At 35.9% G+C, this 18,932-nt stretch overlaps 1 protein-coding gene across 1 annotated transcript; it reads right to left on the bottom strand.

The window, feature by feature from the left end:
- Nucleotides 1-4,440: 4,440 nt before the first annotated feature.
- On the bottom strand, nt 4,441-5,583 carry LOC128867842 (tigger transposable element-derived protein 6-like). The gene is made up of 2 exons (XM_054109394.1): nt 4,725-5,583; nt 4,441-4,667 (listed from the first exon to the last, which is right to left on the bottom strand). Exons 1-2 carry the CDS (start codon nt 5,437-5,439, stop codon nt 4,441-4,443), a joined length of 942 nt encoding a protein of 313 aa, XP_053965369.1. The 5' UTR covers nt 5,440-5,583.
- Nucleotides 5,584-18,932: the final 13,349 nt, after the last annotated feature.

An 18,932-nucleotide genomic window follows, 5' to 3' on the forward strand; every position in this document is an offset into this window, starting at 1 on the left:
TGAAGTTTTATGGCGCTTTGAATTTGTGTACAAAATTTAAATTTTGTTAACAAAAATTTGTCGATTTTTTCTGGGTACGCAGTTTTATAGTCCATTGACTGGTTGTATAACCAAGTGTAAGATTGGCTTTTTTTGTTGTTGTTGCTAGGCTTTTTCTATCATATGTTGTACTTTGTACGAAGAAAAAGGTGACACTTCAGCAAAAAGAAAGAGTTTACAGAAAAAAACAGTAAAACTAAAATTAAATCAGCTACACAACGGCATATCTAGAAAAATTCTGATTGAAAATTTGTGTTTCGGTGAAATTTTGAAATATTTTGTATAAAGTCTGAATCTTTATTTTAATGTTTTTTTGTGGTATGAACAGTATTTGCAAACACAAAAACAAAACAATAATGGTGGTGTGTTAATAATTTTACATCGGAGTGTATATGAGAAGACATAGAAGGGGTACGAATGAATAGTGGTTCGGGCAAGTATATTGACTCCAAACAGTTTCATATTAGGCACTTATTACATAAGCGTCTGTTCACAGAGATACATGGGAAACTGATTGTCTGATGTGCTAGAGCAGCATATCACCCGTGACATTATTTCTTGGATAAAGAGAGAATTGGAGTTCAGTTGTGATTAAATGTTCGAGGGGGAGCTATGTGCCAGTTCAATGAGTACAATGTAAAAACGTTACTATGTAAATAAAAACGCGTGGGCCGAAGGCGTTCGAGCGAACTTATATGACCGCAAAACCTCCACTCTCTAGACTCTCCAGACTTAGCATTGCTTCGTGTCTCTTTTTGTCACCGACCGTCCCTCGCTGAGTTTGAGTTAGAAGTTACTATTAGTAGGATTAAAAAATATGTAATAAAAACTAATTCAGCTGCATGGTAATGTGATAGTAAAGTAGTTCAGAACCAGTAGGTTTGACTCCGTAGTATAAGCAGATATTTGTCATTGTCATTTGTAGTACCTATGGGCGGACAATTGTTACCACCAACGCATCTTCCGTTAGCTCAAACATGGTAGATGTCTTAGCTTCGGTCTATGCACCTATATGCGCTTGTATGCGCCTCTACAGCATAAACTTTGTCTTTGTAACAATGTGGCTTAACAATACTCAAATAGCCGCCTGCTGCCAGCGGAGACTTTGCTAATTTGTTGCAATGAGCTGTAGGAGCTGTAGGAGCTCCAGTTGCTACTCAGCTACATTAGTTTGGAAGTAAGTAAACTTACTAACACATAGACTTATGTGCTTACATTCATATATATACATCTACACATACATTAATGTGTGTGCTTGCAGTCTTAATGCTCATGGTTAGACCACAAAACTCAAGAATGAATGAGCCCAATGCGCTGCAGCAGGGGCTATGTGTCAAGGCTGTGCATAAGCGCATAAATAAAAGCAGTCACACTCACGTACACTTGCGGACTAAATAATGGAATACCGATATTTCGACGGACTGTGATGCACTTTTTTTGTTTTTTATAATTTTTTTATAGCGAATGGACGAAATAATTTTTATACGGAGAAAATGCTGAACATCAGGGCGAAAAATTATCAAAAAGCAACAAAAGTTCTGCGCCATTTCAGACTTGCACTTTATTATACTAACATTTAACGGGCTATAAAATCGCTTACGTATTTTTTTTTTGTTTCAATTCAGATTGAAAAGTTTGAAATTTTTACGAAAATTTTTTCGAATTTTTATAAATTTTGTACAAATACTTATACAAGGTGGCGCAAAAGTAACCTTGAGATGTTTTTTGGCTGTAATTTAAAAAAAAAATGAAAAACTTTGATTCTTCTTGTGGATTATTTTTATTTGGTCTTTTAATTCTTTTTACATCAAGTCGAGAATATGATGTCATTTAAATGGCCGCCGCCACAGTTGATTGCCATTTGAGCTCTTTTTATGGCATTTTCCATCATTTTGGCCAAAATTTCCGACGATAGGTCCTCACATTCTTGACGGATATTGTCTTTAAGAGCTGCAAGAGTCTGAGGCTTGTTGACATAAACCTGCGACTTCAAAAAGCCCCACAAAAAGAAGTCTGGAGCGGTCAAATCAGGCGATCTTGCTGACCAGTGCAAATCGCCAAAACGGGAGATTAGGCGCCCGGGAAATGCATCCTTCAGCATATCGGTTGTGGCACGTGCAGTGTGTGCCATTGCACCGTCCTGTTTGAACCACATGTTTTCCAATCCCAATTCATCAAGTTGCGGCAAAAAGAACTCGTTGATCATTGCTCTGTAGCGCTCACCATTCACAATAACCGTTTGGCCCGCGACGTCTTCGAAGAAAAAAAGTCCGATGACTCCTCCAGCGAAAACAGCACACCAAACAGTGACTTTGAGTGGGTGTAATGGCTCTTCGTGGGTTACACGCGGATTTTTAGTGCCCCAGAAGCGTAAATTTTGCTTATTTACGTACCCGCTAAGATGGAAATGGGCCTCATCACTAATGATTATTTTTGATGAAAAATCATCTTCCTCTTGGTGGTGATTAAGGATGGCTTGAGCGTATGTTAGACGCGATTGGCGGTCGGCAGCTAACAGCTGATGCACCGTCTGAACTTTGTATGGAAACATCTTCAAATCTTGTACCAAAATTCGCTGTAAAGACCGTCGACTGATACCCATTTGCGTGGCAAGTCGTCTGGTCGATGTCGACGGCGCTTCCATGACATCCTCGGCTACAGCAGCAATATTCTCTGCAGAATGGCTACTCCGGGGTCTGCCACGCCTGGAGCATCTCGTGTTGTGCCAGTCTTTTTGAGGCGAGCGGCTAAACGTCGCAGTGTTTCACCAGTAGGCGTTGGACGGCGAGGAAATCTGCGACGGAATTCACGTTGTGCCAAAGTCACCGACCGATTATTGGTCAAATAAATAGTCAGCAATATTCCGCGTTCTGGAGCAGTGTAGCGTAACATTGTTTATTAACGTGTATTTCGCATGTGTTTACTACACAAATGTCAAAACAGAACTGACATTAGGGGCCAATCGCAAAATTTATAGCATTTTCTGTTAGGAGGATCACTTTAGCGCCACCTGTTATGATATTCGTTGTTCTTTAAACATCGCCATTCTAATATTTTCTCCATAAGTGTAATTATGTAATTTATATGCGCATATATTCGAAAATAAACGGCCTAACTTTCCACAATTTACATGCATTCACATGTGTGCGTGCTTGCGCAAAAATCTAGGCCTAAGCAACTAATCGATGCAACTTATCGAGCCAAGTTGCCGCTCAACTCTGTGGGCGAAGTACTGTAGCCCGTGGCACTGTAATAAAACTTGAACTTGCATTCATCAACGAATGGGTGCCAATGAGCACATGTGTACGCAGGCAAGCGAGTATGTGAAAAGTTGTTTGACTAAAATTTTTTTCTTTTTCTACGCTGCGTTAAAACTTTCAAGGAGAACCAACTTGTAAAATTCACCTGTTACCTATCTAAGTTGCGCTATTTATACTGCGAACTCCTCAGAATAGTGTTGCAACAAATTATTTGCATGCCCATCAACTGTTAACTTCTATATGAGTTGAGAATAAGGTGTCGTTGTAGTCGATTTGCATGGAATTTTGCTAAAGTCATTTTTATTGCTTTCTATTTTTCTTACTTTTGGAGAACAATTCGGAATTCTAGCGGTATTTTGACGCAGCTGCGTGGTCATGCGGTGCTCTAACAATCCGCTGTTTAAAAAGCTTTCTGAAATCAGTGAGAGTTAAGTACATTTAGGACCAATCACTGGTTTTGACACACGTCACCCTTGACCCAGCTCACAGCAACTGTAAGGACAATCAATGCTGTTGCCTCAAAATTTTAGTTGTGGGCTCATAGTAAATTATCGCAGATGGAGTTTTATTATGACTATTTTTAGTGCAGTCATTCCCTTCGATCCCTGAGCCGACTGAGAACTTTGTTTCAAAGGTTTACTTTTCACTAGTATTGGCGCAGAAGGTTAACCCGAAATGCGCAAAGACTATTCGAGACTTCGCGCGATCACGAACAGATCCGAGTAATCCAATTTTTAATCGTGGCATAGATGTGATTGTTTTTGACAATATCCTCGGCTATGTTGAAACTATGGTGGTTTATTAATAGAGATGTGCGAGCTCAGAAAGGTACATAAGAAAAAGTTTAACGTAGTAAAATAAAGATTAAATACCTTTTTTGTTCTTTGTTAGTTTTCTATCTCCATAAACTTTTTTTTGTATTTGCACAGCAAAAATTTTCATTTCCTAATTGCAGAAAAATTTCAGCACTATAAATTAAAATAGCTGTAGGTTAACACTTTTGTTTTTTCAATAAACAGCGTGACCGGCAAAAAAATTGTAATACAGTCGAACTTCCATATAGTGAATTCGCACGGGACCTGAAAATCACTTCACTATATAGAAGCTTCATTATAAAGAAACATTGATTTTTTATGTAATTTTATTTAAAATAATCAGTGAGTTTGGTTTGAATTACAGTCTTCCATTTTTCATTTTCAATAAAAGCTTCCAAATCATGTAGAGAGTTGAAAACATTAATCGGCACGTCACTCCTCATTTCCACAAAGGTTCTAATTACGCTAATGGATGAAGCAGCTTGTATCAACGTAGGTAATGCCTCCTCAGTTTCTGCCAATTTTTCAACGGTCAAATCGTGTTCATCGTTATCTGAAATAATATTTACATATTAAATTTTTGTTTGACTATAAAAAGATAAATGCTTACCAGGTTCAGCTGGAACTCCGCGACTTTCAAAAATGCTGTTGAGAATATCTTCTTCGGATGGGTTGTCCCAAGTCTGCACACCATTATCAACATTTACGTAGTCATCAAACGATGCTTCGATATTTGCTACTTTTTTAAATGAAGACTGTAAAGCAGCCAAATCCGATATTGAAAGAAGGTCCTCTTCATCCCAATGCTCAAATGGAATCTGCATAGCATCTTTTGAAAATCCAGCCTTTTTAAAACAGTTGGCAATTGTTTCTGGTTTAACATAGACATTCCATACATTGCTAAGATTTCGAACTGCTTGCAGCAAGTCTATGGCCATAACAGAATTTCCCTCATCCACTTGAGTCAATATATTTGTTAAAATTCGTTTTCTGTAATGTTGTTTCATGTTGTAGATAATGCCTTGGTCCATTGGTTGCAGTAACGAAGTCATGTTGGGAGGAAAATAAGCGAGATGAATGTTTCTCAACTTGTCTCTTACATCTTTAGGGTGGGCAGTGCAGTTATCAACAAAAAACAACACCTTTCTGTTTTGATCACAAAATTTTTTGTCGAGTTTTACAATCCATTTCGTAAAAATCTCACTGGTCATCCATGCTTTTTTGTTAAACTCATAATCGACACCTAAAGATTTTATTCCCTTGAAGCACCTCGGATTTTTGGCCTTTCCGATTACCAGCAATTTTAGCTTTTCTGATGCAGTCATATTGCTTCCCACCAGGACAGTTATTCTCTCCTTGCTTTGCTTCCCACCAAAGCATTTTTCATTTTTGAATGCCAGTGTTTTAGTTGGCAAGCATTTGAAAAACAAAGCAGTCTCGTCGGCATTAAAAATGTCGTTAATGTTGTAATTTTCAATTAATTTCGGTAAGACGTTCGTTACCCATTCATCACGGTTTTCTATGTTGGCGTCAGCACTTTCCCCACATAATGCCTTTTGAATAACGCCATGCCGACTTTTGAACTCGTCTAACCAACCGGCACTTGCCTCAAATTCGTGGTGTCCTAGTGCTTCCGCAAAATCTTTGGCCTTTTGCTTCAATAATGGTCCAGATAAAGGGAGATTCTTACCACGTGCAACGAGTAATCATTTCAGCATTGCTTCGTCAATATCCTCAAAATGACAAGGTCGAAGTCGTTTGCATTTGGTATTTACTGCCAAATCCTCCGCATTTTTTAAAATCACTTCCTAATTTTTTAAAATATTTGATAAAGTGCTGGGAAGAACTCCGAATTCATTGGCAATATTTTTTTTTTCTTTCCTTCATTAACTTTGTTAGTCATTAATAACTTTTTTTCAAGCGAAATGCTGCTGCGATGCGTCATTTTAACTTCAATCACTGAATAAAACTGTAATAGCTCAGCTCTTTCTGTTTTAATTTTAGGATTCCCCTCACTACAGTTTGTCCACATCTAACTGTAATATTTTGCAACAGAAAACTTTTGAAAAAATTCACTATATGGAGACAAAAACTTAGGACGCTTGAATTTCCAGCTGTAAAATTTGTTCATTATATAGAAAACTTCACTATATAGAAATTCATTATAAGGAGACAAAAATACACCGAAAGTAGAACGAAAAAGCAGTGTCTTCGAAACCAGTTCATTATAAGGAGAGCTTCATTTTATGGAAGTTCACTGTAGTGAAGTTCGACTGTAATTATAAAAATATTTTGTTTTTTTTTGTAATTTTTAGTTTTAATTCATTTTTTTTATTTTCGTCGCTTCTTTTAAGTGTCTGATAGAAAACAAACAAATTTAATTTTGAGCGTTCCAACAATCCGACAAAACTGTGGTACTAGCCATATATCCACACAGCCCGTGAAACAATGGATTAATTGTGTCGTCGCTTCAGTGAGAAATTTGTCTCTCATGTATCACTGGATTGGCCACCAATGTCGTGTAATACCACACCATTGGATTTTTATTTGTAGGGGTATACCTTCTGCTGAAATATGAACGAGACTTTATCAATAAAACGGTCCGCGGATGACATATGGCAAAAATAAATTTTTTTTTTTTGGTAGGACTGTTATAAGCTTACATGGCAAATTTCAGCGAGATATGTCACATAGTTTGTTTTCTGTGTTACTGTAAACAAGTCAACCTCGAGTGTGTTCTTCGAATTTAACGATGGAAATTCAAGTTGAACAAAGAATTTGTTTGAAATTTTGTCGCTAAGGAAATGCTCGCCATGACTGATACGGACATCCGGCACATCATAACTGGTGACGAGACTTGGGTTTATGAGTATGACGTCGAAACAGCCCAACAATCATCGGAATGGCGCTCCCCGGAGGAGCCGAAACCCAAAAAAACCACGCCAAAGTCGCTCAAAAATTAAGGTTATGCTGACTGTTTTTTTCGATTACGAAGGTGTGGTGCACTCGGAATTCCTTCCGCAAGGCCGATCGGTTAACGCTGAATATTATTTAGACGTTTTAAAGCGTTTGCGCGAGAACATTCGTCTTAAAAGGAAGGAATTGTGGGAAAACAAGTCTTGGTTCTTGCATCACGATATTGCACCAGCTCACACATCACGTCTTGTTCGCGATTATTTGAACAAAAATAATGTTAATATCGTTCCGCAAGCACCGTATTCGCCTGATATGGCTCCATGTGACTTTTTCCTGTTTCCCAAGCTCAAGTTGCCGCTCCGTGGAAAATATTTTGAGACAATTGAAGTCATAAAAGAGAATTCGAAGAAGGAACTGAAATCCATACCGAAATCGGCCTTCCAGAAATGCTTTAATGATTGGAAAAAACGTTGGCATTTGTGTATCGCCTCCAATGGAGATTACTTTGAAATAAAATAAAAATTGAACAATAATTAACCGTTTGTGTTTTAATATATTAAATCAGTCTCGTTCATATTTGTAAGTCTACGTAAAGTCAATTGAGGCATTAAAAGCCAACATTACTAAAGTTATTCACGAGATACCGATCGAAGTCCTCCAGTGAGCCATTTGAAATTGCTGTTCACGGATGACCGAATTACGGCGCAGTTGCGGAGATTATCTCTAAAACGAAAGAAAATTTTATCTCTAAAAGATAAATGTCATGAATGGTTCTACACAAAATTAATAAAGATTGCCCCATCAATTGAAATTTTCGTGGTTTTATTTCTATTTAAAATCGGATACCTCTAAATTGATCAACCTTTATAAGGAGCACTAAGCATTCATATAAGTGTGTGAAGGCAAAGTAGTTGGCCTGCATTCTAGAAGCCAAAGTGTGGAAAAAACTGAGACTTAGTCAGAAAAGTATTTCTATATTTTCTCCAGAGAAACTGGAAGCAAAGTCATCATTAGTAAGAATTAGATTGTTATATACTAAAAATATTTCAGAGTGCTTCAATATGCTTACTCTTAATATTTTAATACAAGAAATAACGTGGGTGTAGGATTGATGATGGCGGTAAAATGTTCTACAAAAATATTCCCCAGAACATTTCAGTGGGGACCGCTCAGATGACAACAGTGTGGGATAACCGATAAATGTGCACCATTAATTTCTTTCTAAAATTTCTATTAAAATTATCATACTCGCTATCTTGTCCAATAATTTACTAATCCATATAAAATGTGGTTAAATTTTAAGGGCTGATGCTGAATGTAAACCACACCTAAACGTCAAGTTTTTTTCTGCTTCTTATTTAACACTTTTCAATTTCAGACTAATTCAATTTGAACTATGAAAAAATACACAATCGAGCAACGCGTTAAAGTTATTCAGGCTTATTATGAAAACGGGTGTTCAAATCGAAATGCATATCGCGCACTTCGTGAATCATCTTCAGTGATGAGGCAAATTTTCACCTCAGTGGATTCGTCAATAAGCAGAATTGCCGCATTTGGGCGAATGATAATCCAAGAGTAATTGCCGAAAAACCAAACCACAATGAGTGACTGTTTGGTGCGGCTTATGGGCCAAACTGTCGTTTTTCCAAAACGAGGTCGGTCAGGCAGTTACTGTGAATGGTGTTCGCTATCGTGAGATGATAACCAACTTTTTATGACCCGAACTGCAAGACATGGATGCGGACGATATGTAGTTTCAACAAGACGATGCCATTTGTCACACAGCTAACGAAACAATGGCTCTTTTGCGCGAAAAATTTGATGGCCGTAAAATCTCACGTCGCGGCGATGTCAATTGGCCGCCAAGATCATGTGATTTGACACCGTTGGTCTTCTTTCTTTGGGGTTTTTTGAAAGAAAAGGTTTACGTCGATAAGCCAGCAACAATTCAAGAGCTAAATGATGAGATAATTCGGCACATTAACGGCATAAAACCTCAATTATGCCTCAGCGTCACCGAAAATTTGGACCATCGGATGGAGGTGTGCCGCTGAGGCCACGGCGGTCAGTTAGCCAATATTTTGTTTTATGCGTAATTGATTCATACCAGTATTATCATAATAAAGAGAAATGATAATAATTTTCTAAAAAAATTGTATTTGGTTCGAAATCAACACCAGCCCTTAAAACTTAACCGCCCTTTATAAAATTATTTATAAATACCTGAAAAACAACAATTATTTAAAAATATATGATGGAACTAGTTTCACACAAGCATTACCAATATTAAAATTCAATTCAGTGTACAAAGCAAATCTCTGGGATGAGGTGCTTTTAAAAAATTTTCTTAGAACTAAATTCGAAATGGAAAATTTAAAATTTTTATACTCGAAAATTCTCTAAAATAAATTTTTTTATAAACGCATTGAGTTGTTTGGTCTAATTCTTATATTTTTTTTCATATATGATAAAAACTGCGTTGTCTTTTCTTTTTTATACTCCTGTGATAATATATTTCACATTCTCCGTAAGGTTTTTAAACCATTTTTCACCCAAACAAAAAAACAAAATTTTGAATAAATATTTTGTGAGCTCGGAATGGTGCAAAGTAATCCTGAGTAATCGCTTATATAGAAAAAAGCTCCTATTAACTGCCTTAACATTTCCATCAGCCAAGGCCAGGACACGTCGCCGTGCAGTTCGCGTGCTGATTTTAATTCTATTAATTTCTGATATTCCCTTCTCATGTTTTCAACTGGCTTGACCTGACACTCAATGCAAATCCATTTAATGCGGTGATCATCCTTAAGGATAATCGGTTAAACAGAACATGCTTTACTTTTGAAGGATCCAGTATTCCCATATTTTAGAAGAAAACATCCGGTACTAGTTGGCTTGTTATTTCATTTATTCAGAAATTTTGTATATCCCAAATTGTGGTCATATCAACTTCAGTCAATTTGGCATTTTTTACACTTCCCATTTTATTTCCAGTGGTGTGTCACTTCAAGAAAATAATAACCCGCGTTGAATTGTCGCTGATTAATTTAATGCCGCAAAGTAACAGAACATTCTTAAATTGGCTGTCGCAGAAAACAATGTTGCCAACTTAAAGTTCTTCGCATCTAAACGGCACCCTGAAGAAAAATTATTATTTGCTGCTGAAGATTTCATAATTTCTTAACCAAACACTTTGCTGTTGATAAGATGGTAACTTAAACATCTTACATATCCTGCCACTTATACAAAATCGGGCGAAACCAAAAAAAAAACAAACAAAATTACCCCGGAAGGTACACCTATAATAATAATCGCAGCGCAAACTAATAGCGTCGGCTGCGGTTGATGTCGTAAGTTTGCGATCACGTACCTTAGACATTATTCAAATGCTACAGATGCCACGAAGAAAACTATAAAATACTAAAGTTGAAAGTAATACCAACAACTATTGAGGCAACCGCAAAAGCATATGAAGGAAATATAAATATAATAATATATATAGAAAAAAAATTGCAAAATCCTTCCAGAATCCACTAATCCTTCTTAGCAAATTCAGCATTTTTTTGGAAGCTCAAATGCATCTTAAGCTAGAAATATGTATGGGATATGCAAGCTTATATGTATATGTATGTGCACGTACGTAAGTTTTCTACTCATGCATGTTGTTTATTTGCCCCGCGTTGTTATTGTTGTTGCTCTCTGTATCGCGTAACACGCAGGTGGTTGTTGAAAGTTTCAAGCAGTATTTATGTACTCAGTAGCTTGCTAAGCTGGCTAACAGTGGCGGCAGCGTAAGCAGCAGTACAACAATGCGTACGCGTAACATAAGACGCCAGCATGTGCGAGTGTGTACATACATAGGCGTACATATATTGACATACAAATGCATACATATACTCGTACTTAAATACTAGAAGATTTTCTGCTCATGTGTGGTTCAACTTATCCACACATCTATGCAGGGTAATGGGTGTGTACATGTAAATGGGTGAGTGTAAGTAATGGTAATATGGATTATTACGTAGTTTAGCAATTTAAATTTTAAACTTTCTGCGTGCGCGCAATTTCCCAACACTGACAGGTGATGAATAATCGCGGTCATGATTGCGGAAATACTGTAACTTTGCATGAATCGGTAGTGGTTTTTGCTGAAAGTGAAGAAAAGCTTAAACGTGTTTAGTAATTAAAGGCAATTAGGGCTTTAATTGCTCATAAATATTCCATTGTGGTGAAAGTAATGAGATATTTTAATTGATGGCAGTCAATCGGACACCCATAAATCATAGTAATTTAACAAGAAAGTAATTTTGGGCTTAACCCTCGGAAGACACACTGAGGGGTGAGTCACCCCACAAAATATTTCTTGGGTTGTAGTTTGTTTATTTCTAACATCTGAAAATATACCTTTAGTGTTAGCAACACCAATTTTACTATTCGAATTCATGCAGTAAATCTTCAGTAGTTGGTACGCACCGAATTTATGCAGATCTAAAAAGTGATGGCGTGAAATTTATCACACTGTGTAATTTGCGTACTTTGTTGGCATATACAGTCAACGGAAAAACGAGATTGTACACCATATATTATCATCCAAATCAGTTAAAAAATTCTCTACCTCGCTTTGTTTTAGAGGCCAACTTCTAGGCCACATACTGCTCTAAAAGAAAATCACTCCTTATACAAATGGAAACAAAAAAGATAAAAAGTAATAATTTATAAAACTAAAAGACGTGCATACTGTTAGCGTCAAATTAAGTACGCACCACAGTCTTGACTATTTATGTACTTATTTTTTTTTTATTTTTTTTTTTTAATTATAATTTTATAAAAAAATATAGTTCATACTACAACAAAAACCATCTATTGCAACGAACTAATAATTCAGTATCCAATTTTCATGGATTTGCTATTTTCACGTACTCTTACTACTATTTTCTTTTTAATTTGTATCGGCGCCGTAGCCGAATGGGTTGGTGCGTGGCTAACATTCGGAATTCAGAGAGAGAACAAAGGTTCGAATCTCGGAGGAACACCAAAGTGAAGAAAAACATTTTTTTTATAGCGGTCGCCCATCGGCAGGCAATGGCAAACCTACGAGTGTATTTCTGCCATGGAAAAGCTCCTCATAAAAAATATCTGCTGTTCATGGTCGGCTTGAAACTGTAGGTCTGTCCCAGAGCTCGAATGGAAGATCCTTTCGCATCCGCAGTTTTTTCAGGGCCTTGCACCGACCGATTACCATCTTTTCCGCTCCCTGTCAAACACTATGAAGGGTGTTACCTTCAATTACAAAGAGGTATTTAAAAACTGGCTCAACAACTTCTTTGACACCAGACCAGGCGACATTTGGCGGAACGGCATCAACAAATTGATTGCGAGGTGGAAAAAGGTTGTAAATGGCGCCGGCCAATATATAATTGATTAATTTATTGATACAAATATTGATTTTTGTTCAAATAAAAGCCCTCGTTAAAAATGCTACAAACCTGTTACCGAATCTAATATTTTAATTTCAGCGGAATTTTCTTCTTACATTTATTTTTATAGCACCCGATAGGTATATATTACCTTCAAGTTGGGGCCAGTTTGTGATTGCAAGTCGGTCGTACTTACAAGTATAACTTAAACGAATTCCAACCGCTTTGGATATATACAATTTTTCATAAAATTAAATAAATTTTGCTTCTTAAAATAAGCTACTTAGTGTCGAATTAAAAAAGTTAGAAATAATCTAATTATGTCTTTCTTTGGTTTGTTAAAAATTTGTGGATGATTTTGCTATGAAAAGTTTTAATATCTGTTTTAAATAAAAATCAAAACATAGTCCTGTGTAGTGCTAAGGCTTTTTTGAACTATGATTATCTGTATGAAAATGTTCCGTATATTCTTTTTTTTTTTTTTGACAATTTTCGGTGTCGGAATCAAAATTCGGACAACCCCCTTTTGATGAATCCTTTTTTTATAAAAAGTTTTCGCATAACACTTTATTTCAAATTGTGATTTTGTTTAACAAGCTATTAAAATGTATAATTGAAAAAGTTAAAAAATATTATAAATTTTTAATTTATGTTTTTCGTTGGTTTATAACAAAATTTTGGTTTAGATGATTTCCTTATGAAAACTTTCAATATCTTTTTAAATAAAGGAACCTTTAGTAATTTTTTTTTTCATAAAAGTCGATACATCTGAAGCGTCTGGCGTAATTCTAAAGCCTTCTTAAAATGTGTTTAATTTTATGGAAACCATTTAATACATTGTTTTATAAAAATCCAGACATGTGGAGAGTTCTTTTTACAGCCTTTTTAAAATATGTTTGAGTTTTTGAAAAAAATTGTTTGTCCATTTTTTTTACTATTTTCAGAATCGGGTTCATAACTTTAACACATTTGTACCTATTTTGGTATATACATTTTTTTTATAAAATTTTCACATAACACTTTTTTAAATTGAATTTTTTTTAACAGGCTTATTCACACGCATAATCGACAAAAAAGTTTATAAATTTCTAATTATGCCTTTTCTTTATAAAAAATATTATACTTAGATGGTTTTGTTGTGAAAATTTGTAATATATTTTTTAAATAAAAATCAAAACATCTTTTTTTTCCTCCTTTATTAAATACACCTGTCATATGACACTAAGTAATTCTTTCTACAGCTTGGATTTCATGACATTAATCATTATCAATATTACATTTTGGTTAAGTTTTTGTGTGAATTTACAAGTGCATGTAGGTACATACATAGCTTTAAATTATTCTAGTTATCAGCTGAGCTGGGGTTGGTCGTTTGAGCCGGCTGGAGTTTGCCCTTTCTGTTGCTGGGAGCTGTCGCATGTCAGTATTTGTATGGTTCATTAAGGGGTAACACCACTCTACACGCGTAAAATAAACACGATTTTTAAAGAATTTTTTTGTGTAGAAAGAAAGGGAAAACAATCACTCTGATTTGGGAAGTTATTACTTATATACTAAAATACAAAACTACAAAGTTTGATCGAACAATTTTACAAAATGGCGGCATTGGAGACATTTTTGTAATGTGGTTTCTCTTGAAGGAGCTCCGCGGCACGCAGCACAGAGGGTGCAAATTTTAATTTGGAACAAGGAAATTTTTTTTTCTTAATCTAGATAAGAATAGCTAGAGAAACACGTAGGGGATTTAAAAAATAGTTATTTTTGTGGAATTAGCAAGCATTTGAAGGAAAAAACTCTATTTTGGACTAAAAAAACGGCACTTAAATAATTATAACAATCGTTTAAATTAATCTATCGAAAATCCCCTACGCTCTTCTCTTAAGAAGGTTATTATACAGACGTAGTGAAAAACCTGATTAAAAATATTTAAAGTTGTTTGAGTTATGCTGCGTGCCAATTTCAGAAAACGTGTTTTGAGAAAAACGCGTTTAAAGTTTGGAAATTTGGAGAAATCGTTAGGTAGCAGTCACTAACGCTTGGTTAAAAGCTTAAAATATTTATGAAATAAACTTCGGTAACGTATAAAACTTTTTGTTCTGTATTTTAAAAGGTTCAAAGAATTTTTTAAGCTTATAAAAAAAAATCAATTTTTTGAAATTTCTAGAGTGGTGTTACCCCTTAAACGGACAATATGATTTGTGCTGCGTTTGCGGATGATTTCTGCTACTGTATCGATGTTGAGGTCGCTATGAATATCTTCGTTTGGGACGTACCAAGGTGCATTGGTTATAGTTCTAAGTATTTTTGATTGTAGTCGTTGAATAATGTTAACACGTTGGCTGCCACGGATCACCGGTGATCACAAAAAAAATCTACCCCCAAGTGCCAAGCAAAAAAAGTCATGTTCCCGTTTGAATTTTAACGAGATATTTTTACCAGGAATAAAAGTCACGCTCCTGACGCGTATGAGCACGTTTTTGTGCTGTGTTCACCGGTGACCACTTGCCGTTTTTTTAAAACTATTCTTATTTTTTTTGAAATGTGATCACCGGTGATCTCCTTTCGAAGAAGTAAATCAAAATAAATCAGTATCAAACTTGAGTTCATAGCGAGCAGTTGGTTGCAAATTACAGTGAAATATAGTGAAGTGAAGTTGTGAAGTTATGAATTCCGAGGAAATACGTGACGCGTTGAATTCAATGGAAAATTCCAGTGTTAGTGGTGGAATTTTAGTCCAGATGAAGATGAGTACATCCCCGATTCAGGCAGTGATACAAGGAGTGATGACAGTATTGATGAGGACCTCGATGTTAGTGCTAACATTTGTAATAATACTGCTGATGAAGAACAGACGGAAACTACGACAGCATGGACCTCGCCTGCTACCGGAGAGACTTTGAAGAATTTAGAAGAATTTACCAATCCACCCCAGGTTTTGCAATATGATGCCGGTACGCCATTTCAATATTTCAGATAGTTTTTAACCGATGAGATATTGGATATTATTGTTGAAGAGACAAATAGGAATGCAAACTCTCAAGTAACTGGCATCGGTACTCGCAGCAGCAGTAGGATGAATATGTGGAAAGATACTGATCGCCAGGAGATCATGGAGTTTCTGGCCATAGTCATGTATATGGGAATGGTAAAATACCCTGCAATAACCGACTATTGGAAACCAAGCACATTGTTCAAAAACGCATTCGTCCCACAAGTTATGGCTCGTAACCGGTTCCAGATCTTGCTCAAATTCATTCACTTTGCAGATAATGCCCAGTCCTCTGAAACAGTGTCAAAAACTTATAAAATGAAAATATCCTGATTTTCGTCAAAGCATTATCCTTTTCATGAGTGGAAAAGATAGCGCTTCAATAGCGCGCTCACCTCCGCAGGGAAAACACTTTTTAATAACGTCGACAGAAGCAACAAAGGATGGTAGGCGCAAGAGACATCGTTGCGGCATGTGTTATTCAGAATTAAAGACGACAAACTCGTCGTCAGTCGCCAGGAAGAAGGCCAAACTGGTGGCAACATACTGCGCCCAATGTCGGAGGTCACCATACCTATGTCTTAAACATTTTCAACAACTACATTAAAATTAAAAACAAAAAATATGGTTTTTTCTGTTTCCAGAATTGAATTGAATTTTCTCATTTCTAATTTCGTATTATTTCAAAACTTTGTATTTTACTATGAAATAAAATATTTTTTCTTTTAAAATAAACTTTCATTTTCCCAAAACTCCTTCCGTTAGGGTCCCAGCCCCTAAAATCTAGGGGCCTAAGCGTGTATCACTGGTGATACATTGGCACCTGGGGGTAGTTTTTTGAAATGATCACCGGTGATACATTGGCAGCCAACGTGTTAATGTTACTTTTACTTTCAGTTCCGCAGATTTCTATGCCGTATGCCCAGATTGGTACAATCACAGTTTTGAAAATAATGGTTTTATTCAGCAAAGACAGTTTCGAGCGCCTGCCAAGTAGCCAGTATAGTTGTCGGAATCTGTTTTTTACCTCATTTCTTTTCAACGTAGTATGTTCTTTCCAGAGAAGTTTGGAGTCAATAGTCATTTGAAGGTATCTTGATTTGGTGTCTATCAGGATTTGTGCATTGTTTATTGTCAGATTCTTGCATCCTACTTTCTTGTTAGAATAAACAACATGAATTGTTTTGCTACTATTGATTTGTATACCCCAAGCATGAAACCATGTTAGTACTATGTTAAAAATCTGTTCTAACTTGTTTGTTGCTGATTCTAAGGTTTTATGAGTTGCCAATAGGACGGCGTCATCTGCAAAAGTTGCTATCATGTCTATACTTGCACGCAAGAGAATATCAGCTGTGTACAGCACATATGTATATTACAGGCCCTAGTACACTGCCCTGAGGTACACCGGTTTCCATGAGTTGAATGTTGGAGTATTTGTCTCTATATTTCACATGAAAGTATCTGTTTGCTTAATAGCTTTTCTTCTAAAGCTATTCTCCATTACATTGAACCGAAAAAATTCAAAAAAGTTTTTTATTTTATTTTATGTTTATAAAGAATTTCTCAATGGTTTTGTTTCCCACTCAAATGAAAACCGGAACATTAAAAGTTTCTGAGGTACTCGTATTTCTAAGGGCTTTTTGAAAAAGTGTGGGTTGATTGTTTTCAATATATTTTTAAAACGAAAGTCGATGTATGAAAAAATTGTGTTTGCCTTAATTAAAAATTAGTCCGGTCGTGCTTCCTTTTACAAATCCTTTTTGACGATGTATTACTTCAAAAAAAATAGTGTACAATAAAGGGTTTTCCAATAATAGTTGTTAGTTAAATATATAAAAGGCTATCGAGAGATGATTAACGATTTTTTACGGCCAGAATTTGATGATATTGATTAGGACAACTTTTATTTTCAACAAGACGGCGCTACGTGCCACACAAGCAACGAAGCCATTGATCTTTTACCGAAAAAGTTTCCGGATCGTGTTATCTCTCGAAAAGGTGATCACAAGTGGCCACTAAGATCTTGTGATTTAACACCTTGCTACTTTTTTCTTTGGGGCCACGTGGAAGAGAAGATCTATGCCAATATCCCAGGGGCGATTCAAGACCTCAAAGGTGGATTTCGTGAGGCTTTCAAGGACATAGGGCAGCCACATTGCTATTCGGTTATGAAAAATTGCATGAAAAGGATATTGTCCTGTAAACGTGTTCATGGTGGTCATTTGCCTGATGTTATTTTCCACTATTGACGTCATACCTTTCTCTTTATAATGAAATACATATCCGATCATTTATAATAAAAATAGCATTTTTCTTTGAATATCAAAATAACACCTCTTATTGGAAAACCATTTATTTTTAATCAAAATAATTACTCAGATTTTTTATTTATTACTTTCTACCGCTAGAAAAACTTCCTAAAATATGCTTATTATCCTTTGCGCTACAGTTGCTTTACCAAAACTAAAAGTACTCTCAAATATTTTTCAAACTACAAAATTGCTGTCTTCAAATGTCGCAACGTCATGTTATTTTAGTCATGTTAAAAATTCTCATATCTATAATAGATGCATTTGCCATTTCATTAAATTGAATTGATCATAATTCAAGCAAAATGGATATGATAAAAAATTTAATGTCGTTTAGTATTTATATACGCCAAACCCTGAACAATCGCATTTTATCTTTCAAATGCACCAATATTTCAGATTGGCAAGTGTTACTTGTATTCTAATGATGGCGCAAATCTGTAGTAAGATTTTCGTAGCAGCTACTGAAATTCTCAGCACAATTTCCCATGTTTACCTACTTATCAGCACTAATTTACATACATACCTATGTAATGTGTGCTCATCTGCTCTCGTCTACTGCGCTGCCTGAGTAAGCTTTTGGGTGAGCCAAATTTCACCAATGGTCGCCTTATCGCCATATGTGTAAGTGCGTTCAGATATGTGTGTATGTATGCATATGTAAATATTTGCGAGTGTATCTTATATTCCAGGAAAATGGAAAAAGAAGCTGAGAGTGTGTAAACAAAATGGCATAAAAGATTACATAATTTCTCGAGCAAACAAAAATACCGACACACTAACGCTTATCCATGTGCAAATATTTACCTATGTGTACAGAGACAGCATAATTTTCACTTACTTGCGTTTGCATAACAAGTGAACTTTACACTTTGCGTTTTTGGTCATATTATCATTGAAAATTTTCACGCCATCGCTAAACACAACTTGCAGGATAGGTGTGCTCGTTTCGTTCTTTGTCACTTCGTACGTGAAATTCATTCTGCGCACGAAAATAATGCGTCACAATATTGCAGTTCAGCTTCAGTCATGCAGAATTTACTTGTGCAATCTGAAAATCCCTAAAGCCGCCTGTATTTGACAGCATGCCTGCGCACACAGACCATTTGCTAAGCGCCATACGCGTGTGTGTATGGATGTGTATATACTACAAGGTTAATTTATGTTTGTATGTGTGTATG

Source organism: Anastrepha ludens, chromosome 6, assembly GCF_028408465.1.
Source record: "Anastrepha ludens isolate Willacy chromosome 6, idAnaLude1.1, whole genome shotgun sequence".
NCBI classification, from domain to species: domain Eukaryota; kingdom Metazoa; phylum Arthropoda; class Insecta; order Diptera; family Tephritidae; genus Anastrepha; species Anastrepha ludens.

What these genes read in the sequence shown, in the direction of transcription:
- LOC128867842 (XM_054109394.1), bottom strand. Translation starts at nt 5,439, where the DNA reads ATGACTGCATCAGAAAAGCTAAAATTGCTGGTAATCGGAAAGGCCAAA. An exon ending in CGGAGTTCCAGCTGAACCTG is followed by an intron (nt 4,668 to 4,724) that starts GTAAGCATTTAT and finishes ATATTATTTCAG; the next exon opens with ATAACGATGAACACGATTTG.